This window comes from Salvelinus fontinalis, chromosome 28 (assembly GCF_029448725.1).
Source record: "Salvelinus fontinalis isolate EN_2023a chromosome 28, ASM2944872v1, whole genome shotgun sequence".
NCBI lineage: Eukaryota > Metazoa > Chordata > Actinopteri > Salmoniformes > Salmonidae > Salvelinus > Salvelinus fontinalis.
The window spans coordinates 9,071,630-9,099,156 of NC_074692.1; the positions used below are offsets into that span (position 1 = coordinate 9,071,630).

General features: G+C 44.3%; 1 protein-coding gene across 7 annotated transcripts in view; it reads right to left on the minus strand.

Moving 5' to 3' along the window:
• The window catches only part of LOC129826069 (cAMP-specific 3',5'-cyclic phosphodiesterase 4D-like), a 375,111-nt gene that overhangs the window by 10,905 nt on the left and 336,679 nt on the right, over positions 1-27,527 (minus strand). For 6 of the 7 annotated variants that reach the window (XM_055886372.1, XM_055886371.1, XM_055886373.1 and 3 more), the window contains 6 exons: positions 18,739-18,775; positions 18,472-18,548; positions 17,774-17,823; positions 8,690-8,802; positions 414-507; positions 7-185 (listed from right to left, as the gene is read on the minus strand). In XM_055886372.1, coding sequence (XP_055742347.1) covers positions 7-185; positions 414-507; positions 8,690-8,802; positions 17,774-17,823; positions 18,472-18,548; positions 18,739-18,775 — 550 coding nt within the window. Of the gene's footprint in view, positions 1-6; positions 186-413; positions 508-1,796; positions 6,394-8,689; positions 8,803-17,773; positions 17,824-18,471; positions 18,549-18,738; positions 18,776-27,527 lie in introns of those variants that run through there. The other variant, XM_055886378.1, reaches the window with a different exon arrangement.

Below are 27,527 nucleotides of genomic sequence, written 5' to 3' on the forward strand. Positions count from 1 at the left end.
GCCCACCTTAGCCAGTTCGTCCTCAGTCTCGCTCTTGACTCCGAAGCGGGGTATGTTAGAGTTGGTGAGGCTGGAGCTGTGCTGCAGTTTCTTCACCCCACTGATCTGACACATGGGCCTGTTCTTCTTGTCTTCCTTCTCCTTCTGCGTCTGCGGAGTTGGCATCTCCACCTCGTGTTGCTTGTCTGTGATAAACACAATAAAGGAGAGACTGTGTCAAAAACATAGAACAAGAGACAATGAGTGGGATGTCCAAACTGTCTGTATTAACAACACAAAATACGGCCTATGAGACCTGGTCAAAAGTACTGGGTTATATAGGAAAATAGGGTGCCATTAGGGACACAGATCCTGCCTCTATACAGGGTCCAGGAAGAGCAGGGAGGAGCCCAGTGGTCACTGTGGTCACTCACCCAGGAAGGTGCTCGAGATGAACTCCGACACCTGGTTCCCAGAGCGGCTCATCTCAGACAGGTGGCTGAGCTCCCTGTTCAACATTCTCTTGAACTGGAACACAACACACAGACAAACAAACACAGAGAGAAGGGGTTAGAGTTTGTAGTAAAACAGGGAAAATTGAGTTATATTCTGTACTGGATGTGTCACTCCTGATTTTGTATGACTTGGGACAAAGACTTGGGACAAAGAGGGTGGAATCCTGGAGCACATATTGGAGCATTGACCATATCTGCCATTGAGGGCCAAAGTCATTTATAAAGGTAGAAAAGTATTTTAGAAGGGAAATGGCAGACACTATGAGACTCCACACTTTAATCAATACTACTACAGCATGCTATGACACACACACACACACACACACACACACACACACACACACACACACACACACACACACACACACACACACACACACACACACACACACACACATAATTGAGTGGCTGGAAGTGGTACAGAGCAGGTGAGATACCCGCTGCTCCCCCCCCCCCACCCGGCCACAGTTCTGATGTCATCAGTAACCTAATTCTTCGTCAACCACTATCATTCTCCCTCGCTCCCTCTGTCCTTCCGTCGCTCACTCCCTCTCTCCTGATTGGAGTGGCAGACCCAAATGTAGATGTGGCCTTTGATTTGGAGGACAATAAGAGGAAGGTGGAGGAGAACTCTTAAACAACAGTGATTTGCGAAGCCAGGCTGAAGGCTGTGATGCTGACACTATCTGAATACACACACATGTACATTTCATTCTCAACCTGGCAATTGTAACGCGGGCGCCAGCATGCATAATGCATGTGAATGGTTAATATAGATCAATATCAGAGGCCATTATAAACCCATAGTACTTACTGTGCAGTTGGACTTTGACATAAGACTCTTTGTTAAAGGGACTGCCATTGATACAGCCCTATAAATATTTACCATCGCACTCAATCACCTTTCACATACAGCATATCTCTATCCCTGCATTTTCATATTTTTTTTTTTAAACGGCCCTTGTATGCTATAAGCTATAAGTCATGTGAACATGCAGCCAGCAGTAAGAGCATCAAAACAATTGGCGGCGATCTATATCAGAGCCACAGACTGCACACCCAGCCATACAACCGTTTAACTCCTAACACCAGCAATACAGGTGGACTACATCAAACAACACGTTTGTCTCTCTCTTTGCAGCTCAAATAAACTAAGTCCACAGGTTAGTCAGGGACAAGCCTTGCTTTTCCTTCGTCTGGCAATGACATCATTCTCACCTCATCGGAGGAATGACGACTTGCTTAATCAGAAAAAAGATACATTAACGGTATTAGAATAACAAAATCCACCTGACATCTTACCTTTAGAAATCCCCAGGACACAGAGTGCAGGTAGTTGACCTCAGGCATTTTGAAGAAAAACTCGATATGTGGTCCAAATATAAACAGAGCAGGCAGACTAGAGCCAGGCACAGTGCAGAATGACAGAACCGCCAAAAAAGAGGGAGAAGAACAAAAACAACACCTCCAGCAAAAGCAGCTCAATACAGCGAGAACAGAGTCCCAGAATAAGAGGGGCGTTGAGGTGTGTTGCAGGTCCATTCACTGAACAGGGTCAGTCATATTTGCCTCTTCCTCTGCGTCGTTCCTCTGCATGGGGAAAGCCATAGTCCAGGATCTTGACTGGAGCGCTGCGCTCTGGGGAAGCTGGGGACAGCGTTTGGCTGCCTGTGGTTCTGGTGAGAGCATCCTCCCGCACACATGGTCAAACACACTCACAGTAAAAACCCATACACACACACTAAAGACACTACTGGGATGTGTGAATAATAGCTGACGTGAGAGGAGGATGCCTGGATGCTGCCAGTGGTCCTGGAGAGAGAAGCTCTTCTGTCAACAACTTCTAAATAAGGCTGCCTCTGCCCCTCACACACTCCTATGTTAACAACACGGGCTGCTGCCCTCACCCACACACACCCAGCCTATCAGGGAGAGGATCGAGAAAACAGTGCGCTTGACCACCAGAGCTGATTGGCCGGGCTGGAGCAGAGTGAGCTCATCTCTCTGTGTGATTGGTTGAGGTTGGAGGTAATTCCTCTGATAAGTTGTTTTTCCACATTTTCTTTGAATTCTGCAGTGCAGCGGGATGGGGACATACTGTATGCTGGTACTGTGTGTGTGTGCATGTGTTTGATGGCACTACTGCGTGTTGTGTGTCATGAGTGTGAGTGTATTCTTGATGTGTGTCATCTAGCTGAGGTAATCTGTTGCTGGAAGCGGCGATGGTCTCATCCTGGTCATGCAATATTCATACTGGAGATAGTTCAGGCTAATTTCCTGGGAGTTGAGTCAGAGAAGACCACAGAAAAGAATATGTGTAATACATTTATAAAATCCCATTCAATTTGCACAAGGTGCGAGGGTCAGTCACTGGGCTGTCTGGAACATGTCTGAATGGGACAGTCTGTACAGCACAGAGAATACTGTGTGGCACTTCATTCAGGGTCATAAATGATGCTGTATTCTATTTGTTTGACCATGAGGCCATGGCTTTGTCCTCTGGTCAGAAGTAGTGCACTACAGATCTGCTATCTTAATTTGACCAGTTTCTCACAGTAGGAAAAAAATCCTACAGCTACAGGACATGTGAATATTTCTGTGGATAATAATTCATGGGGATTTTCTGTAGGGGTTGATACATTTTTCATTTGAGCAAATCAAGTCCGACAATTTAAAGTGGAAATTACAAACTTTAGAAGTCTTCTTAAAAGTATTATACACTACAGATTTGAATTTCCCGCAGCGCAGAGTGATCAAATAGAGATAGAACATCTGTATATAAGGAATAGAGTGGCATTTGGGACACATCCTATGTCTTTGGTCCTGACTTTCATGATCAGCAATAACCTTGCTGGGTTCTCTCTGAACTGGGGTTAGGTACAGCGCGAGTCGCAAAATTCCGGGAACTTTCAATAAATTCCCTGCTTCTCCCAAAACCTCAGTTTGGGGGATTCCAGGAATGAGGAGGGAATAAGCAGGAAATCCAGGAATCCTCCAATCAGGATCTCTGGAAAACTAAAAGACTACTACACTATCAGTTTCCTAGCCAAGCGTGTCTGTGTGTGTGTGTGTTTGATGTTACTACTGCATGTCGTGTGTCAGGAGGGAATAAACAGGAAATCCGGAATCCTCCAACCAGGATTTCTGGAAGACCAGGGAAATTATTGACATTTTGCAACACTAATACAGTGCTCCTGGAGCAGCTTGGATGCAGTATGGATGGACGGTAGTCAGAACACATTAAAAGGCATTAACAGAGGAAGAGAGAGCAGGCTGCTGATCTGCTTAAATAAACATGGCACCTGAAAGTATTACATTGTAAACTACATTGATGGGGCATAGACAAAAGACTACTACACTATCAGTTTCCTACCCGAGCCTGTGTGCTGTGTGTGTGTGTGTGTGTGTGTGTGTGTGTGTGCGTGCGTGCGTGCGTGCGTGCGTGCGTGTGTGATTGATGGCACTACTGCGTGTTGTGTGTCATGAGTGTGAGTGTATTCTTGATGTGTGTCATCTAGCTGAGGTAATCTGTTGCTGGAAGCGGCGATGGTCTCATCCTGGTCATGCAATATTCATACTGGAGATAGTTCAGGCTAATTTCCTGGGAGTTGAGTCAGAGAAGACCACAGAAAAGAATATGTGTAATACATTTATAAAATCCCATTCAATTTGCACAAGGTGCGAGGGTCAGTCACTGTGCTGTCTGGAACATGTCTGAATGGGACAGTCTGTACAGCACAGAGAATACTGTGTGGCACTTCATTCAGGGTCATAAATGATGCTGTATTCTATTTGTTTGACCATGAGGCCTATCTTTAGTTTTTGTCTCCCTTTTTCTCCCCAATTTCATGGAATCCAATTGGTATTTACAGTCTTGTCCCATCGCTGCAACTCCCATACGGACTTGGGAGAGGCGAAGGTCGAGAGCTGTGCATCCTCTGAAACACGACCCAGCCAAGTCGCACTGCTTCTTGACACAATGCCCTCTTAACCTGGAAGCCAACCGCACCAATGTGTCGGAGAAAACACTGTACACCTGGCGATCGTGTCAGCATGCATGCGCCCGGCCCGCCACAGGAGTCGCTAGAGCGCGATGTGAAGTAGACATCCCGGAGCCTGGATTCAAACCAGGATCTCTAGTGGCACAGCTAGCACTGCAAAGCAGTGCCTTAGACCACTGCGGCACTTTTGAGGCCAGATCTGGTATCTTAATTTGACCAGTTTCTTGCATAAAGAAAATAGTCCAGCAGCAACAGGACATGTGAATTATTATGGGGATTATAATTAATGGCCATTTTTGTAGGGGTTGATACGCTACCAGCGCAGGAAATTTCTCTGCGACAACAGAGTGATCAAATTAAGATAGACCATCTGTAAATAGGGAATGGAGTACCATTTGGGACATGTCTTTGGTCCTGACTTTTATGATGAGCAATAACCTGGCTGTGTTTTCTCTGAACTGGGGTTGGGTACATGAACACTGTACTGTATGTGTGCTCCTGAAGCAGCTTGGATGCAGTATGGATGGACGGTAGTCAGAACACATTAAAAGGCATTAACCGAGGAAGAGAGAGCAGGCTGCTGATGTTGTAACGGCTTTCCTCCTCCTCTTCATCCGCAGAGGAGGAGCAGGGATTCGACAAAAACGCAGCGTTTGAATATGACATGATGTTTAATTAAACAAAACAGAAAACACGAACGAACACTTGAAGTTACAAAACAAATAAACGATGTAGACAGACCTGAACGACGAACTCACATGAAACACGAAGAACGCATGAACAGGGAAAACTGACTACATAAAAGAACGAACATATAAACAAACCGAAAACAGTCCCGTGTGGCGCAACGACAGACACAGGAGACAACCACCCACAACAAACAGTGTGAAAACACCTACCTTAATCTGACTCTCAATCAGAGGAAATGAAAACCACCTGCCTCTAATTGAGAGCCATATTAGGTCACCCTTAAACAAACATAGAAACAGAAAACATAGACTGCCCACCCAAACTCACGTCCTGACCAACTAACACATACAAAAACTAACAGAAACAGGTCAGGAACGTGACAGATGTGCTTAAATAAACATGCCACCTTAATTGTAAACTATATTCGTGGGGCATACACTAAAAGACTACAACACTATACGTGTCCTACCTAAAACAATTAAGTCAAGCCTTGGACCAATCAAAATACCCTCTCAGTAGATAGCATACAGAGACACTATAATTGCTTTGGCTTTTTTGGAACAAGTCATGTCTCAGATTACCTTCCACCTTGGGTCCCTGAAGGCATTGTGGGGAGCAGCGCTGGAGCAGCTGAGACTGCTGGTCTCCCGTTAAGAGAGATATAGCGCCTCCGCCTGTGTCCGGGAGACTAGGAACAGGCCGTCACAGGCCCACAAACCAGGCAAGCACGCGCACACAGGCCGGCTAGCTAGGCAGTCTGCTATTGTTAACTCAGCAAATGGGTTTGAAACACCCACCTTTAGGTAGAAAATGGAAAGGATCACATCATGTTTCGGCAAAATTTGTTTCGGGGAATTGTGGCACAAAACAGCAATTCCCTACTGAATATAGACCCAGTCAAAATGAATCTCATATCTGGAGCTGTTTTTTGATCTTTAACATTTCTTTTGGTGGCAGATTTCCCTTTCCTAGGTGAAGGAAAAGAAAGTGTGTGTATGTAAAAGCTAACAACATGTACAACATGTACAATTACGTACATTACAACATAATGCTATATAATGGCACACATGCGCCTTATTAATGCAACATGCCCCTTGTTAATACAACATGCCCCTTGTTAATACAACATGCCCCTTGTTAATACAACATGCCCCTTGTTAATACAACATGCCCCTTGTTAATACAACATGCCCCTTGTTAATACAACATGCCCCTTGTTAATACAACATGCCCCTTGTTAATACAACATGCCCCTTGTTAATACAACATGCCCCTTGTTAATACAACATGCCCCTTGTTAATACAACATGCCCCTTGTTAATACAACATGCCCCTTGTTAATACAACATGCCCCTTGTTAATACAACATGCCCCTTGTTAATACAACATGCCCCTTGTTAATACAACATGGCCCTTGTTAATACAACATGCCCCTTGTTAACGCAACATGCCCCTTGTTAACGCAACATGCCCCTTGTTAATACAACATGCCCCTTGTTAATACAACATGGCCCTTGTTAATACAACATGGCCCTTGTTAATACAACATGCCCCTTGTTAATACAACATGCCCCTTGTTAATACAACATGCCCCTTGTTAATACAACATGCCCCTTGCAAATACCAATACCTATTATGTCTTTCTACTTCAGGATGGATCAGAGACAATAATGACATGTGATACTGACATCATCAAATAGATGGGTGAAAAATAATGCTCGAGGCCAGCTGGGTCCAGCGAATGAGATCACTCGTCACAATAACAGTGATGTCACCATTACATACAATACATGCAATTCCACCATCTACATCTTTTGACCACCCCCCCAGCCTGTGTTCTACGTTTTACCTAAGCCTTGTATAGGTAATGCACATGTTACAACCTGCTATAATTGTATGTAGTGAATACAAACAGCACAAAATAAGACAATGGTATTTGGATGATACTGGTACCCAATGCTACTGTTTTGTATTACCAAAATGAAATACTTCATGTTGATGTTTTAGTCAAGAAGTAGCCATGTCATAGGTTGATAATAACAGAGAAGGAGTGACAGTTGTGTACATGGTGTGTTCTCGGAGAGTAACACAGCCCGTCTGTCTGTTGTGTGTGTGTGTGTGTGTGTGTGTGTGTGTGTGTGTGTGTGTGTGTGTGTGTGTGTGTGTGTGTGTGTGTGTGTGTGTGTGTGTGTGTGTGTGTGTGTGTGTTCACTGGAGTGAGACGGCAAGCCAACTAGGTGTGTTGCTATGGAAACCAGGGATAGCTGTGTGTGCTAGCTGCTCATATAAGACAGGGTGACATATAGCCTGTGTATAGCCTGTGTTTCTCACCCCTGTATAGGGGCAATGCATATCTGTCTGTCTGTGGCTATACTACCACCTGCAAGTGTTACAGCTACAGGATCGGTGTCTGACTGTGTCCTTTTGTCTGTCCGACCTGCCTCTCCTTTATCTTGCGCCAAGCCCATCTACCCTATTGTGACATCATGGGGTGTGACATCATCAGCCAGGGAGGCAGCCTCTCCAGCAGAGCCCAGAGCTGCTCAGCATGCAGGGCGTCAGGCCCATGCTGGAGAGAGCCGAGCTGAGCACTCTCCGTGCACATCTCCCTTCCCTGCATGATAACGCTAGATACAGCTCCAGATACTGATACAATGGATCTCCCCATACCATGTGAAAGACGGTATGATTCATTATATCATTACCAGTATTAGTACAGATACTACTGTTGTAGAAGGAGGAGGAATAGGTTGTGAGTGAGTGAGTGAGTTAGTGAGGGGGTGAGTGAGTGAGTGAGTGAGTGAGTGAGTGAGACAAAGCGAGCGAGAGAATGGCGGTACTAGGGGTGCATCTCAATAGTCTAAAGTCACTTCCCTCTCCTTGTATCCTTCCTCACAATCAATCCAAGTATGAATTCAAGATGGCAGTTTGGCTAGAACACAAAATCATTTGAAAAGCTGTCAAGCTCCCAACTCAGGCAACTCTCTGGTGGCAGGCCCTCCTCCTCTCTAACCTCTAGGCTACCTGTCAATGGTCACTCCATACAGTAGAGTCATGTTCCCAGCTGAGAGGGACCGAATGCATTGCAGTGTAGTGTAGTTCCAAAACACTTCAGTTATGCAAAGGTATGCGTGAAGAGATAGTCAATCCTTACAGTACCTCAACAGACCTTTCCTCTAGCATAACTGGATACACAGAACAGTACAGTCCGGAAAACCCAGTATTTGGCAACATGGATCATGTAGTTCCAGACACTCACAGCCCACAGGAGCGCCCCGGTCAAATGGACACATCATTCCATCGATAGATGACACACTTTACCAGATCTCTCTGAGAAAAGAGGTTCTGACCCCAAGACACTGGTCAAAGTTTGTTCCCCAACAGTGTGGGAAGCCAACAATCTTCATTGCAAAATATCTCACCTCCATGTTTTTTTAAACAAACACTTACTCAAACGCAACTAAATATGACACACAATAATAAGTAAAGGGTTGTTGTCCTTACCTTGTTGGAGGCCATCTCGCCGACTGAGTGTCTGGTCTGCAAGGTCTCCAGCTGGTCAAGGCACCAGTCCAGCTCCTCCAGCGTCTCAGTGGCCAGTTTCTGATAGGCCTCCTCTGGGGGGGCAAGACAGGGGGGCAGGGGGTCAGTACAGCGGCGCTTCAGGGGGCTAGCGCAGACTGCTGGCCCGGGGTCTGCCTCCCCACACACAGCAATGCTGAGATGCCCCGAGTGGACACATGGGTGACTCTTCATACTGGTGCAGAGGGGCCAGTAGGAGAGTGAGAGAGGCCAAGTCACAAGTCTGATTTCCACCCCAAGACAGACACCCTGATAGGGTGAGACCAGAGGAGCTTAGAGTCCTGAAACCTATCCCTGAGACCCCCCTCCGTGTCCAATAGTCCTACTGTCCAAACCTTTGGAGGAATGACAGGGGCGTATCGTCCTGGAACCTAAACCTAGCCCAAAACCCTGCACCAGGCTGTTGAAGCCCAAGCACCCCTAATACAGCAACAGTTCAAATCACAGCAGAGACTGAGAATATGGAAGGTGCCCCTTAGGTTTGGATACGATACAGACAACACCAAAACAGAGACAAAGACAAACACACACACACACGCACAACAACACACAGAATCCCAGTATCTCAGTGGTGTGTGTGTCTGAGGTTCAGTATACAGTCCATAGAAGAGATATAATTCCAGTCATGGAGAAGGATGAAGAGCAGTCTGGATAGCAGGCCCATGTCTGCCCAGGGGAAGGATGGAGAGACAGAGGGATAGACGAGAGGAGGGAGGGATGGGGGTGGAGGAGGGGCAGTAGGTCCAGACGCTGTCCAGAATCTCACAACCAGCAGGGTTTCATCACCAGGCTGGAACAAAGGGGAGCACACTGTAGCATGCTGGTTGGCTGCCTGGCTGCCTGGCTGGCTGGCTGGCTAGCTGTGGGGTGCGTGCTTACCGCACACACACACCACACACACACACCAGATGGAGAGCTAACCGTAACACATCACTCAGCCTCCCTGCAGCAGAAACGCTACATGCCAACGCTATAATCCAATGAGTGTGTGTTGAGTCTGGGCTCCGTCCTATAGATGATGTGTGTGTAGCATCCTTGGTATCCAGACGGCAGATCGCTGCTCTTCCTCAGAGCTGTACCTAAAGCCTGAGAGGACTGCACTGTGGATAGGGGAGGGCCCCACAGAAAGCCCGGCCTGGAGTATGAGGCAGTGGAGCTGGAGCTCAATTTGCGTGTCCATTCAACGGAGAAAGAAAGAGGGGTGAGGGAAAGTAGGTGGACAGATAAGAGAAGACAAAGAGAAAGAGGGATGAAGAAAAAGAGAGGGAGAGAGAGGAGAAAGAGACAGAGCTTCACGGGTTTTTCCCAGACCCTTCAAACGACTACGGTTTCTCTGATGTATCGTATGAGGTATGTGTCTGAGACAGATGACTGAGAAAGAGAGTTATGGGTAGTGATGCTTTTTAAAGAGGAATAATCTCTGAATAATGACAATTTCAAACAATGTTATGGTGAGGTATCAGTAGTCCATTCTAACCCCTTTCAAACCTCAAATAAGAGTATATCAAATATTTGTAATTTCTGTTATATTCTATATTCCTTATTTCCATTGCAAATGTAAGCACTGCACTGAAGCCTCTCTAATCATTCATTAGTAGAGTGTGTCACCTTCTCAAAACCTAATTAACCCTCTTGCTGTGTTCCGGTCGAATTGGACCGATTTACTAGTTTTCTCTCTGAGAAATGTAGTTCATTTAATCTGATTGTCATAAGGTTCCTCGACTTTGTCCACACGGCATCTGAACACAAAATACATTTTGATCATTTCCAAAACATTTTGGGTGTTTTATTTTTCACTTTTGTACACCTGTGGTGTTCACGGTCAAAAATCTCCGGTCATTAGAAATGAATGGGTGAGACTACAATTAGTGTATAAAATTGAGTTCAGGCACATGCTCATTCATCAGATGGACACACTTCCTCTCCCAGACCCCCACATGCATGTGTGTTTGAACACACACACACACACACACACACACACACACACACACACACACACACACACACACACACACACACACACACACACACACACACACACACACACACACACACACACACACACACACACACACACACACACACACACACACACACACACACACACACACACACACACACACACACACACACACCTCACTCCCCTTCTTGGCTTCCATTGCAACCCCCACAGGAACCTTACCCCAATAGAATCTTTCCCCCACGGGAACCACACCTGTTGGCATTCTCACAGACAATCGCAACATTGTTTCAATAATATATAGCACTTTTCTTACAGCTCTGGTATATAAAGCTTTTTTGAGGCCTTGCTCACAATTCATTCAGTGGCAGTACATTGACCAAATGATATACTGTATGTGAGGCTCTTGATCATATCTTTGATCATGACACTGTTGAGAAGGAGAGAGTCCTTGTTAAACTTTGACACAAAGTAGTCTGTGACAAATAGCACAATATTTTTCATCTGAGTATTTTATATAGTCAAAATAATCCATACATTAGGCTTTTTTTACTCCAAAAACAGTTGCATGTGCTCAGGTCAATGAGGCAGCTACAGACCATAAATAGCAAATAGAAATTCAAAACGTATAATGTTGATAAAAAGATCTAACATACATTAGGTGATAATATATGTATTATTATGGATTTATAATCAGCTATAATTGGGCGGTCATACCTTGTGGGATTGGTAATAATCTGAGAAAGATTTAGGGAGTTCCATTGCTGTAGGACTTGGTCAGTTGGTTTAAGCATGTCCAGTTTAGGTCACCTAACAGGACAAATTCAGACTTAGTGTAAGGGGCCAGGAGAGAGCTTAGGGCAGGTAGGGTACAGGTCGGTGCTGATGGAGGACGATAACACCCAGCAACAGTCAACAAAGAGCTATTTGAAAGTGTAATGCTTAAAACCAGCAAGTCAAATTGTTTGGGGACAGACTTGATGGGGACAACAGAGGACTGAAGGTGATCGTTTGTAAAGACTGCCACTCCCCTACCTTTGGAAGATCTGTCTTGCCGAAAAGGTTATAACCAGAAAGGTTAACATCAGTATTCAAAACACTCTTGCTTAACCATGTCTTACTAATGACCAATACATCTGGATTGGAGCTGTGAACCCACACTTTCAATTCATCCATTTGAGTTAATAAGCTTGTGTGTACGTGGCTGCTATGAAAGCGAACTGTGTGTGCGGGTGATCAGGGGTGTACTCATTCCACCGATACTGTAGAAAAAGTTTCTTGAACTGAAGCAAACGGAACGAAACGGGGTTAGACCTACCTGAATTTATCCAATAGAGACTCTAATTTGCAACTGTTTGGACGAATGATTCCACCCTAGATCAGCTAGATGCAGCCAAGAGTGTGCAAGGCGGTACTGAACGAGTCACTGTCTGTCACCTTCATTACTCACATTTTCCTATGTAGCAACCTCATGATGGGTATAGAGAAAATTCAAGTATCATGTAGTAGCCTAAATATATCGCTGTTACATTGAACTGGGTGAATGGAATATGAATAACAGTCATCTAATATGCTGTAATAGAAATAAGGCCATGCTCATGAAAAAAAATGTGTTGTCCTCCCTAATCTTAAATGGCACCGACTGCCACTGGTGTCTGCATATGTACTATGTGCCAAATGTACAGTAATACGGTTCAAAGTAAGGAACGTTCCCCACATGTGTACAGTATAGGCTATGTGTGTGTGTGTGCAACATGTACAGTCATTTTCCCAGCATGCCTCAAACATCAGCATTGCATCACTGTAACCGGCCCTAAATCTCTCTGTCATTCTCCTTTGTCTTTCAAGCTCAACACTTTTACATCTCTCTCTCTCTCTCTCTCTCTCTCTCTCTCCTCCTCTCTCTCACTCTCTCCTCTCTCTCTCCTCTCTCTCTCAATCTCTCTCCTCTCCCTCTCTCTCCTCTCTCTCGCTCAATCTCTCTATTGCTCTCTCTCTCACTCTCTCCTCTCTCTCTCCTCTCTCTCTCAATCTCTCTTCTCTCTCTCTCTCTCTCTCTCTCTCTCTCTCTCTCTCTCTCTCTCTCTCTCTCTCTCTCTCTCTCTCTCTCTCTCTCTCTCTCTCTCTCTCTCTGTGGCTGGGGTGCCACTCTCTCTGACAGAGACTGCACTGACGTCAATGACATTCTTCTCATGCTTAGTGCGACATCAGACACCAGCGCACAGAGAGACCACTCTGCTGCACAGACGCCAGGCTGCTACCAAACACTGGACCGGAGCAGCTAGGAACACTGGAGCTGGACTGGAAGTGGGAGAGGGGTAATCCTGTACATACCGCCAGCAAGGACATGTTGTTGTTTTAATATATGTTGCCATTGCTTTGGAAATCATCATTGTCATTTAGATTTGAGTCAATTTGCAGATGCTCTTATCCAGAGCGACTTACAGTAGTGAGTTCATACATTTTTGTACTTTTTTGTACTAGTCCCCTGTGGGAATCACACCCACAATCCTGGTGTTGCAAGAGCCTTGCTCTACCAACTTCGCCACAATGAAACCAAAACCCAAATTGGTTTAAATCCATTATATTTTATGTCCAATCTTCACGAGATTAAAGCAGAAGGAAACTATTTGAGAGATACAGCTACATGGCAATACTTTGTCCCTTATACCAGTGGTTCCCAAACGGTGGGGCTCTGTAATAGCAGAATGCACAAGGTGCAATTTCGATAATCGGTTTGTGCATCACCAGTTTTCCTCTTGTCATGTCAGTCATTGCAGACCTTAGAGAGTCATTTAGAACTGGTCAGAAATGTCCAGATCAATTAGCTAACATTTTCTAGCTATGTTTTTTAGCCCACAGCTTTTGTTTTAATGTTTGAGTCACTCAAATATGACATGAACACACATAAGACATGCAAAATGTGTAGAATTGCATGAAATTAGGTTTAAAATGGCAAAATGTATAGCGTTGCAATAAATCAGCCAACAAGAGGGGTGTGAACAGTTTGTGTCATGAACAATGCTTGTGCCCATAGCAATAGATGTGTGCAGGGGTAACAAGAATGCCATGGTAACAAGAATGCAATGAACCATTAATAAACGGACAGCTGTTCCATTCCCTCACCACCTAGTCTGGATCACAAGACGAGTGTTATCTTTTCTCCTCAGGTCAGAGTTCACACAGCTACAGCACTCTTCATTGGTCTATTCTCCTCATCCAGTCTATTCTTAGCCCACACTAAAAATAGCCGTCTTCAAACACCAACCAATCGATACATTGATGGACAGATGTCTAATAAATAAAGTGATAGGGGAGGGAGGAGGGGGACGTAGCTGAAAGAGACCAGCCTAAATGTCATGTGGGACTCATGGCAGGGCTCGTCTAATGCCCCATTGGCCTTTCCATGTCCCATTTGGACTGTTCTACATGACCTCCTTTATTGTCCTTCTCAGCAGGATAGCACCAGTATCTTTAGATCAAATTTCACTCCTTGACAATCCTTGTCATTCCCAAAGAGACTGGCCTTTCGGCAATGTCAACATTCAATATGCGCTGGATTTACGAGAGAATTGCTCATTGGTTGTTGGAAATAACAAATATAACATGTGGAGCCTCAAAAATGGAATTAGAATGTAAAACAAAGTTTAAAAAAAAACATTTAGCTGTTAGCTAAACAACAAGTTGTATTTTGAGGCTTAAAATCAAAACTAAGATGTTTTGTGGTTGGATTTGCAGTATGTATTCAGTTTGAAAATTTTGACTGAGCAAGCAACTTTTGACAGGCTGGTTTCATCTGGACAAACAAAATATGGTTGCTTAGAAACCAGATACCAACATGTTCTGTGGGGAAAAGACAGAGTTTAAATATTTGCATAATCGTTATGATTGGAGAATAGCTGTGGGGGTGATGAATCAGGATCAAATCCTCTGTTCTCCTCGAGCTTATTAATGATACAGTGTTCATATTTGAAGATGCAAGAAAGGCCAGTGTCTTTGGCACATGACATGGAGCAAGCACAGAGAGTGGATTAGCTAAAGATACTGGGACCCAGGCTAGGATGACACTGCCAGCACAGGCCTTCACATGAATTACAAGTAGTCAATTCTCTCAAACAATCAGTCCCATGACTCACACTCTCTTTTATGGCCAGGGCCATAATGGATGCACTCTAATAATTTCTAAATATAGTGCAATGTCATCATTTATTCACACACCGTGTGCTACACATGTTCCCGGGTAGATAGTGGAATGTTTTGTGAGAAAAGGAGGTTTTGAATGTCATGGCACCTTACACTAGTGCATACTGTACATAGGTTTGGCTTGTCACACGTGTTTTGTTTTAACAGGGCAATAAGAGCCTGTGGATTTTAGCTTGGATATGTGTGGCCCAAATACAAGATCTACAGCACTCTGAGTATGAGAGGGGCACGATATGGGACAGAGTACGAGACCTGGTATCAGAGTATGGGACCTACTGACACAGTATGTGACCTACTGACACAGTATGGGTCCTACTGACATAGTATGTGACCTACTGACACAGTATGGGTCCTACTGACATATTATGTGACCTACTAACACAGTATGTGACCTACTGACAGAGTATGTGACCTACTGACATAGTATGGGTCCTACTGACATAATATGTGACCTACTAACATAATATGTGACCTACTAACACAGTATGGGACCTACTGACACAGTATGGGACCTACTAGCACAGTATGTGACCTACTAGCACAGTATGGGACCTACTAACACAGTATGGGACCTACTGACACAGTATGTGACCTACTGACACAGTATGGGACCTACTAACACAGTATGGGACCTACTGACATAGTATGGGACCTACTAACACAGTATGGGACCTACTGGCACAGTATGTGACCTACTGACACAGTATGTGACCTACTGACACAGTATGGGACCTACTGACACAGTATGTGACCTACTGACACAGTATGTGACCTACTGACATAGTATGTGACCTACTAACACAGTATGTGACCTACTTACATAGTATGTGACCTACTGACATAGTATGGGACCTACTGACACAGTATGGGACCTACTGACACAGTATGGGACCTACTGACACAGTATGTGACCTACTGACACAGTATGTGACCTACTGACATAGTATGTGACCTAATGACATAGTATGGGACCTACTGACACAGTATGGGACCTACTAACACAGTATGGGACCTACTAACACAGTATGGGACCTACTGACATAGTATGTGACCTACTGACATAGTATGTGACCTAATGACATAGTATGGGACCTACTGACACAGTATGGGACCTACTGACACAGTATGTGACCTACTGACACAGTATGTGACCTACTGACACAGTATGGGACCTACTAACACCGTATGGGACCTACTGACACAGTATGTGACCTAATGACACAGTATGTGACCTACTGACATAGTATGTGACCTACTAACACAGTATGTGACCTACTGACATAGTATGTGACCTACTGACACAGTATGTGACCTACTGACATAGTATGTGACCTACTAACACAGTATGGGACCTACTGACACAGTATGGGACCTACTAACACAGTATGGGACCTACTGACACAGTATGTGACCTACTGACATAGTATGTGAACTACTGACACAGTATGGGTCCTACTGACCTAGTATGTGACCTACTGACATAGTATGTGACCTACTGACAGTATGGGTCCTACTGGCATAGTATGGGACATACTGACATAGTATTGTACCTACTGACATAGTATTGGACCTACTGACATAGTATGGGACCTACTGACATAGTATGGGACCTACTAGCAGGACTTACTAACATGGTTGGCTGCTTACCCCGTCACACACACTGCCCGCCCTACATAGTGCTAGAGGGCAACGAGAAGTGCCCTTCAAGAACAGGTGTATTCTGGTCCCTGTGTCATCTCCTGAATTAAACACCTGAGAGAGACGCCCTATTCTGAAGTAGTAGTGGACCACTCTCCTCTTTGACAAAGGCTACCAACAATCTGTGTATTACAGATTGCTTACAGATTATTACAATACAAAAATGAAAGCAAACTTGATATTGTTCATTTCATTGTTCTGTTGGTTGGCTCTGGCTTACTAAGTACATTGCTAGTGAATGGCCGATTTGTTTCATGGTGTTAAGTTAGACACACTGATTTAGATGTCATTCCCATCCCTGTATACCGGGTCAATGCTACAGTGGGGAGCGAAAGGTAAGGGGTCATACCAGCCTGCTAAGCCCAGCCTCAGATGTAGTGACCTGATTCTAGCAGGATCCCATAGGGCTGTGTGGAATGTAGGGTCTGGCTGTGAGCTGTCAGTCAGGGGATGGAGCATGGAGCCTGACAGCACTTTGGCACAGAAGCCTTTCCATACAAGGCTGAGTGACAGACAAACAGGTGAACCGCAAGTCAAACAGTCCTGCTGATGCTACTGTGCCAGGGTTGCTAACCACTGTTCTGCAGCCTTTATGCTGTTTGGTTCCCATTGTGCTGTACTGTAGCTACAGGCGTATCTCTTCCAAACATGTCAGCCCTGTTGTATTTACTACACACTCTGGATCGCTTTGGTACAGTGTCCTGTTGTTTGGCTCCCCCTGAAGGATCTCCATGTCCTCATCCTCTATCTCTGGTCTGACAGTTCCCATCCCAATGTCTGTCATATCACAATGCCATGACACCATCATCAAGGGCTGCTGCATTTTACCAAGCTGATAGAATGGATGATATTGCTGAGTATTCTCTCTCCCTCCTTTCACTATCAACATATTCATACAGTACACACACACACGCACGCACACATACCCCAGGAGGTTGGTGGCACCTTAATTGGGGAGGACGGGCTCGTGGTAATGGCTGGAGCAGAATCGGTGGAACGGTATAATATACATAAAACACATGTTTTGATGCCATTCCATCTGCTCCATTCCAGCCATTATTATGAGCCATCCTCCCCTCAGCAGCCTCCACTGACACACACACTAACAAACACAAAGACCACACAGATAAAGACTATCAGCGTACCTGTGAATGAGGTCTTGGTGATGGGAGGTGGAATACACATGGGTGATCTCCTGGTGTGGGGAGAAACAAAATACACATTGATCTCCTCCCAAAACACTACTACTGTACTACCTCATTCTATCTCTCTCCTATCTAACACCTCCTGTCTTTCTCCCCCTTCTCTTTCTCCCCACTCTATCTCACTAACAGAGGTAAATCTGCTGCACCCTTTCCAGCTGAATCAGTCCCCATTCATCACAGATCTTGCGTTGAACAGGAGGGCTATGGCGGAGGGCCCCTTTATTGAGTGGGACTGCTGCTGTTGTAGTCCCAGTGAAGACCAGCAGGGGGAGAACTACAGCAAAGGATTCACATCTTCTCCAACACATTGTGTCAAATGCAGCATCAAGTGTCTGGTGGTCAAAATACCAATTAGTGGCAAAAAGATCGGAATTGGACTGCCTGTGTAAACACAGTCAAAGAGAGATGACATGGGGAATACTGAAGCCGTTTTTAACATTACACCATAAAGAGAGACTTCAGTTGGAGATATCATATAAATACATATATATCCAATATATAGCCCCAAAATCCCCAAATAACACTAATATTTATCTATAATTAGGGTAGCTTTGTGCCTTGCTCTAGACTACTACACAGCAGTAATTACAGGTTAATTGTGTATAAGATGCATACAGTGTATGCTTCCGAAGACTTACTTGTTGGACACTCTGTCTTGTGTACAATTGGTTAATGCAGCGAAATTATTCCGTACAGTTCTTAGACTGGCTAGAACCTGGAGGAGATCAGGACAGATTGACATTAAAACCTCACATTAATCTCTTGAACAGTGATTGCCCCATCTAAACTGGTCAATGGGCCTGGGTCTTTTACACAATTTCAGCATAGCATACTCTACTGTGGTTTCCTGAAGGAATTAGGCAACAACACAATACATCTTGCTTAGCAATCGTGCCATTGCTCACCTGTGCAAATGGTGTTACAATCATATCGTCGCCATGACTGCAAAAAAGAGACAAAGAGGTTAGATTACATTTTTTGACACACCTTTGTCTACAGACATTCTAAACATGGCCTTCACATTTTAACCCTCTGCGTGACAAAGAGGAGATGGTCCCAGCTGTAGCCATGACTATGGCAAGACTAGAGTAATATGGCTATACAATGTGGCCTCAGGGCATTTCATATTATTCTGTACGTAAATCTGTGACACCCCATTTAGTATGATATATTACGTTATGTTAGATTATGCATGGAATTGCGGTCGTAAAATGTCATACTGTTAGAAGACATATACTATCATACGTCTTATACAGTCGTACAATAGCATATGAATTTGATGATGTAACTTATCATACTTCTTGGAAGAGGTATTATTTTGATATGTCTTTCTCTGAGACCAGGTTGCTTGTTCCATAGTAACAACAAAGGGGAATTACGGGGATAATTTACGTTGGTGATTAGGTGAACTAACGACAAAGGTTAGGATCATTTACGTGAAAGGTCATGGAACTAAAATAACAAAGGTTAGGTGAATTTACGTAGCAGGTTAGGTGAATTTACGTAGCAGGTTAGGTGAATTTATGTAGCAGGTTAGGTGAATTTGGTTACGTTTAGAAGAAGGGTTGGGGGAAGGGTTAACTAAAATGTAGTCCCCGACGCGACTCGAACACGCAACCTTTGGCTTGATAGATGGTTGCGGATTACGCCCTCTGATCCACCCCGAGCAACCTCGCTACTTTCGTTTTCTGTCTAAAGTAACAAGAACAGGGGTGTCAAAAAAGTCTGGAGGGCCTCACTTAAAACGTATTATATTTCCTTGCCGTCACAATTTGCAAAAAATAGTTCTCTATCCATCGTTTTTGTTATTTTCGATGCTCCTTGATTGTTAGGCTTTCGTTACAATGACTGTTGGCAAGCTGGACGAATTAAAAAGGCTACACATTGTCGATTTGGTTTAAGTCATTTCAATGTTGATTAAGATCGTTTTTCGCACAATAAAAAAAAAAAATATATATATACAGTACCAGTCAAAACTTTGGACACACCTACTCATTCAAGGGTTTAATAACACATATGGAATCATGTAGTAACCAAAAAAGTGTTAAACAAATCAAAATATGTGTCACGGATACCCCCGGTACTGCTGCTCATTCCGTTCACCAGCTCCGGAGGTCTACGTCACCGGCCTTCTAGGTGTCACTGAATTGGATTAATTACCACCAACCCCGGACTGTCTTGTCTCATTACGCACACCTGGTTCCCATTCCCCCTGATTAGTAACCAAATCAAATCTTTTTGATTTGAGTGCTTTTGGTGACAAGCCGAATTTCTTCAGCCTCCTGAGGTTGAAGAGGTGCTGCTGGTGGTGTTAAATGCTGAGCTGTAATCGATGAACAGCATTCTCACATAGGTATTCCTCTTGTCCAGATGGGTTAGGGCAGTGTGCAGTGTGGTTGCGATTGCGTCGTCTGTGGACCTATTGGGGCGGTAAGCAAATTGGAGTGGGTTTAGGGTGTCAGGTAGGGTGGAGGTGATATGGTCCTTGACTAGTCTCTCAAAGCACTTCATGATGACGGAAGTGAGTGCTACGGGGCGGTAGTCGTTTAGCTCAGTTACCTTAGCTTTCTTGGGAACAGGAAATATGGTGGCCCTCTGGAAGCATGTGGGAACAGCAGACTGGGATAAGGATTGATTGAATATGTTTGTAAACACACCAGCCAGCTGGTCTGCGCATGCTCTGAGGACGCGGCTGGGGATGCCGTCTGGGCCTGCAGCCTTGCGAGGGTTAACACGTTTAAATGTTTTTCTCACGTCGGCTGCAGTGACGGAGAGTCCACAGGTTTTGGTAGCGGGCCGTGTCAGTGGCACTGTATTGTCCTCAAAGCGAGCAAAGAAGTTGTTTAGTCTGTCTGGGAGCAAGACATCCTGGTCCGCAAAGGGGCTGGTTTTCTTTTTGTAATCCGTGATTGACTGTAGACCCTGCCACATACCTCTTGTGTCTGAGCCGTTGAATTGTGACTCTACTTTGTCTCTATACTGACGCTTAGCTTGTTTGATTGCGTTGCGGAGGGAATAGCTACACTGTTTGTATTCGGTCATGTTTCCGGTCACCTTGCCCTGGTTAAAAGCAGTAGTTTGCGCCTTCAGTTTCGCGCGAATGCTGTCATCAATGTGTATATACAGTTGAAGTCGGAAGTTTACAAACACCTTAGTCAAATACATTTAAACTCAGCTTTTCACAATTCCTGACTATTAATCCCAGTAAAAATTCCCTAGTAAAAAATCACCACTTTCTTTTAAGAATGTGAAAAATCTAAAATATAGTAGAGAGAACAATTTATTTCAGCTTTTAGTTCTTTCATCAGATTCCCAGTCGGTCAAAAGTTTACATACACTCAATTAGTATTTGGCAGCATTAAATTGTTTATTTGGGTTAAACGTTTGGTGAATTTTGGGCCATTCCTCCTGACAGAGCTGGTGTAACTGAGTCAGGTTTGTAGGCCTCCTTGCTCACACACGCATTTTCAGTCCTGCCCACAAATGTTCTATAGGATTGAGGTCAGGGCTTTGTGATGGCCACTCCAATACCTTGACTTTGTTGTCCTTAAGCCATTTTGCCAAAACTTTGGAAGTATGCTTGAGGTCATTGTCCATTTGGAAGACCCATTTGCAACCAAGCTTTCACTTCCTGACTGATGTCTTGAGATGTTGCTTCAATATATCCACATATGTTCCGTCCTCATGATGCCATCTATTTTGTGAAGTGCACCAGTCCTTCCTGCAACAAAGCAGCCCCACAACATGATACTACCATCCCCGTCCTTCGGCTTGCAAGCCACCCCCTTTTTCCTCCAAACATAACAATGGTCATTATGGCCAAACAGTTCTATTTTTGTTTCATCAGACCAGAAGACATTTCTCCAAAAAGTACAATCTTTGTCCCCATGTGCAGTTGCAAACCGTAGTGTGCCTTTTTTATGGCGGTTTTGGAGCAGTGGCTTCTTCCTTGCTGAGCGGCCTTTCAGGTTATGTCGATATAGGACTCGTTTTACTGTGGATATAGATACTTTTGTACGTGTTTCCTCCAGCATCTTCACAAGGTCATTTGCTGTTGCTCTGGGATTGATTTGCACTTTTCGCACCAAAGTACGTTCATCTCTAGGAGACAGAACGCGTCTCCTTCCTGAGCGGTATGACGGCTGCGTGGTCCCATGGTGTTTATACTTGTGTACTATTGTTTATACAGATGAACGTAGTACCTTCAGGCATTTGGAAATTGCTCCCAAGGATGAACCAGATTTGTGGAGGTCTTCACTTTTTTTTGTGAGGTCTTGCTGCAATGAAACCATTACTAAAGGACACCAATAAGAAGAAAAGACTTGCTTGGGCCAAGAAACACGAGCAATGGACATTAGACGGGTGGAAATCTGTCCTTTGGTCCGATGAGTCGAAGTTTGAGATTTTTGTTTCCACCCGCCATGTCTTTGTGAGACGCAGAGTAGGTGAACGGATGATCTCTGCATGTGTCACATGTGCTTCCTCTAGGTCACCAGGCTGCCCGTTATGGCGCACACCTGTCACCATAATTACGAGCACCTGCGCGTCATCAGACTAACCTGGACTCCATCACCTCCTTGATTACCTGCCCTATATCTGTCACTCCCGTTGGTTCCTTCCCCAGGCGTCATTGTTTCTGTTTCATGTCTGTTCGTGTGTCTTATTTTGTATTGTGTTTTCATTTATTAAATAATTCACTCCCTGAACTTGCTTCCCGACTCTCAGCGCACACATTCCAGCATGTGTGGTTCCCACCGTGAAGCATGAGGATGAGATGTGATGGTGTGGGGGTGCTTTGCTGGTGCCACCGTCTGTGATTTTTTTAAAAATCAAGGCACATTTAACCAGCATGGCCACCACAGCATTCTGCAGCAATATGCCATCCCATCTGGTTTGTACTTAGTGGGACTATAATTAGTTTTTCAACAGGACATTGACCCAACATACCTCCAGGCTGTGTACGGGCTATTTGACCAAGAAGGAGAGTGATGGAGTGCTGCATTAGATGACCTGGCCTCCACAAATACCCGACCTCAACCCAATTGAGATGCTTTGGGATGAGTTGGACCGCAGAGTGAAGGAAAAGCAACCAACAAATGCTCATGAGTGTGCAAAGCTGTCATCAAGGCAAAGGGTGGCTACTTTGAAGAATCTAAAATCTAAAATATATTTTGATTTGTTTAACACCTTTTTGGTTACTACATGATTCCATATGTGTAATTTCATAGTTGTAAGGATTCCACTGTTATTCCACAATGTAAAAAAATATGAAATGAAGAAAAACCCTTGAGTGAGTACGTGTTTCCAAACGTTTGACTGGTACTGTATATTTACTCAAATCACCCGTGGGGCCATATGTTTGACACCCCTGAACTACACCATACGTCTTGGAGGTGCTCAGAAATATGCAAAGTATGTTTCGTATGGCTCAGAGGCCAGGCTGGGCTAAATGGCAGGACTAGACTACACTGCTAGGCTATATTATGGATATATCTGTAGGCACACATCTGCTTCTTCATTGACCACCATGCACTTCCACAACATTCCACAACTGTTACTTGTACAAGGGTGAGTGTGTAAGATTACATTAACCTTAGTACTCAATCATTGATGACTAAGGCCAAAATTCATGGGAGTTATTGATGACGTACAGTGCCTTCGGAAAGTATTCAGACCCCTTGACTTTTCCACATTTTATTAGGTTACAGCCTCATTCTAAAATTTATTAAATGTTTTTTTTTCCCCACATCAATCTACACACAATACCCCATAATGACAAAGGTTTTTAGACATTTTTGCTAATATATATATTTTTTAAACAGAAATATCACATTTACATAAGTACATTTACATTTACATTTAAGTCATTTAGCAGACGCTCTTATCCAGAGCGACTTACAAGTACATACATTCATATTTTTTTGTACTGTATTCAGTACCTTTAGTCATTACTTTGTTGAAGCACCTTTGGCAGCAGTTACAGCCTCTAGTCTTCTTAGGTATGACGCTAAAAGCTTGGCACACCTGTATTTGGGTAGTTTCTCCCATTATTCCCTGCAGATCCTCTCAAGCTCTGTCAGATTGGATGGGAAACATTGCTACACAGCTATTTTCAGGTCTCTCCAGAGATGTTCGATCAGGTTCAAGTCCGGGCTCTGGCTGGGCCACTCAAAGACATTCAGAGACTTTTCCCGAAGCCACTCCTGCATTGTCTTGGCTATATGCTTAGGGTCATTGTCCTGATGGAAAGTGAACCTTCACCCCAGTCTGAGATTCTGAGCGCCCTGGAGCGGGTTTTCATCAAAGATCTCTCTGTACTTCGCTCCGTTTATCTTTCCCTCGATCCTGACTAGTCTCCCAGTCCCTGCTGCTAAAAAGGATCCCCACAGTATGATGCTGCCACCACCATGATTCACCGTAGGGATGGTGCCAGGTTTCCTCCAGACGTGACACTTGGCATTCAGGCCAAAGAGTTGAATCTTGGTTTCATCAGACCAGATAATCTTGCTTCTCCTGGTCTGAGAGTCCTTTAGGTGCCTTTTGGCAAACTACAAGTGGGCTGTCATGTGCCTTACTGAGGAGTGGCTTCTGTCTGGCTAATCTACCATAAAGGCCTGATTGGTGGAGTGTTGCAGAGATGGTTGTCCTTCTGGAAATTTCTCCCATCTCCACAGAGGAACTCTGGAGCTCTGTCAGAGAGACCACCAGGTTCTTGGTCACCTCCCTGACCAAGGCTCTTCTCCCCCAATTGCTCAGTTTGGCCAGGCGACCAGCTCTAGGAAGAGTCTTGCTGAATCTAAACTTCTTCCATTTAAGAATGATGGAGGCCACTGCGTTCTTGGGGACCTTCAATGCTGCAGACATTTTTTGTTACCCTTACCCAGATCTGTGCCTCGACACAATCCTGTCTCAGAGCTCTACGGATAATTAATTTGACCTCATGGCTTGGTTTTTGCTCTGACATGCACTGTCAGCTGTGCGACCTTATATACAGGTGTGGGCATTTCCAAATCATGTCCAATCAATAAAATGTATTGGACTCCAATCAAGTTGTAGAAACATCTCAAGAAAAATCAATGGAAACAGGATGCACCTGAGCTCAATTTCGAGTCTCATAACAAAGGGACACTGAACACTTATTTCTGTTTTATATTTGTAATCAATTTGCAAACATTTCTAAAAAGCTGTTTTGACTCATTATGGGGTATTGTGTGTAGATTGCTGAGGATAAAAAAAAAAACATTTTAGATTAAGGCTGTATCGTAATAAAATGTGTAAAATGTCAAGGGGTCTGAATAGTTTCTGAAGGCACTGTATACAGTACCTCTATTGGCGTCATTCATTGAAATCTATAGTAGAGTTCATTAGAGACGACATCCATGGTCTTTTACACACCCTCTACACAACCAAACATCATCATCATCCTTGGGGAGACTGGCCAGACAAATGCAAGGACAGAACACGTGGGCTATATTTATTGATAAGCTTGTCTTGAACAACAATGAAAAACATAATACTAGTGCTACCCTCACTCCTCTTTTTCTCCCTAACATTATTGATGTACACTGAGTGTACGAAACATTAAGAAACACGTTCTAATATTGAGTTGCACCCCCCTCCAACCCCCCACCTTTTGACCCCATAACAGAGGGGTGGTAGGGTGCCTAGTGGTTAGAGTGTTGGGCCAGTAACCAGAAGGTTGCTGGATCGAATCCCTGAGCTGACAAGGTAAAAATCTGTCGTTATGCCCCTGAGCAAGGCAGTCAACCCACGGGTGCAAGGCAGCCCTCCGCACCTCTCTGATTCAGAGGGGTTGGATTAAATGCGGAAGACACATTTCAGTTGGACAACTGACTCCCTTTCCCTCAATTTGTCGGGGCATGGAATCTACAAAGTGTTCACAGGGATGTTGACTCCAATGTTTCCCACAGTTGTGTCAAGTTGGCTGGATGTCCTTTGGGTGGTGGACCATTCTTGATACACAAGGGAAACTGCATGAAAAACCAAGCAGCATTGCAAACCTGTGTCAAGAACTGGTACCATACCCCACTCAAAGGCACTTTTGTCTTGCCCATTCACCCTCTCAAGGGCACATCTTAATCCATGCCTTAATTGTCTCAAGGCTTACAAATCCTTCTTTAACCTGTCTCCCCCCCTTCTTCTACACTGATTTGAAGTGGATTGAACAAGTGACAACAATAAGGGATCATAGTTTCACCTGGATTCACCTGGTCAGTCTACATCATGAAAAGAACAGGTGTTCTTCATTTTTTGTACTCTCAATATTTCTCAATAACAAAGACAAGAGAGAGAGAGAGAGAGAGAGGGAGGGGAGAGAGAGCGATTAGGCGAGAGGTTGCATTCCAGCCTCCCTTTCCTCCCTCCTCTCTTCCCTTTCCCCAGCCACCAACACGGGTCTCTGCATGCTAGTACCCAGCATGAGACCTTTAATATATGTTCTATATATATCTGCAGACATAACTGGTTACATAAAGAAGAACAAGGGACATTTCTAAAAGATTCTGCCAGTAAACTATTTCCTTAGAGACATCTATGGTCTTTATGTCTTTTCCAAGAAAAATGAGTCATTTAGTGCATCAAAGATTGTTCATTTTGTATATTCTATATAAACATTTTTACAATGTTTAGCCTTCATGTTAGATATCAAAGAACCCTGTTTCTTCATTAGCTGTAGGTCAATGATAAGCCCCAGAGTAACAGTTTGCCTCCAGAGTAACACTCTGTACAGTAACTTGGTTTACTGGAACAATTGTCCACCCATTCCACTTTCCTTAGAAACCACAGCGTGGCAACTGGGAAAAGTAAAGGGACTCCGTATGAACGTCATGTGACATACAACCTGGTGAGGAGCTGCCTGCTATGGCTGACCAACCAACCCCGTAAAAAAACACATTTCACTGCACCTATCCGGAGACAATCACAAGAAAAAACATATTGTGAACTTGTGGTCAATACCATTTAGAGAATCAGGGTGATTTTAGTGTGGTATTCTGGTGGGGGGTTAAGCTAAGGCAGGGTAATTCAGACACTATCATAGTGTGCGTCCAGAATGGCACCCATCCCCTTCATAGTGCACTACTTATGACCAGAGCCCTCTGGGGGAAAACAAAGTAGTGCACTACTTATGACCAGAGCCCTATGGGGGAAAAGAATGTAGTGCACTACTTTTGACCAGAGCCCTATGATGGAAAACAAAGTAGTGCACTACTTATGACCAGAGCCCTATGATGGAAAACAAAGTAGTGCACTACTTATGACCAGAGCCCTATGGGGGAAAAGAATGTAGTGCACTACTTTTGACCAGAGCCCTATGATGGAAAACAAAGTAGTGCACTACTTATGACCAGAGCCCTATGATGGAAAACAAAGTAGTGCACTACTTATGACCAGAGCCCTATGGGGGAAAAGAAAGTAGTGCACTACTTATGACCAGAGCCCTATGGGGGAAAAGAAAGTAATGCACTACCTTTGACCAGAGCCCTATGGGGGAAAACAAAGTAGAGAATAGGGTGCCATTTGGATCTCAGGCATAGTGACAGAGAGAGACAGGAAGGATATGGCTTCCTCAGGAGATGCTCCTCCTCCTTACTACAGACTGAATGGAGATACACTGTCTTCAGTCAATACATCATTTCCTGTTGGAGCCTAACTGGATGGTCATGTTGGTAAGGGG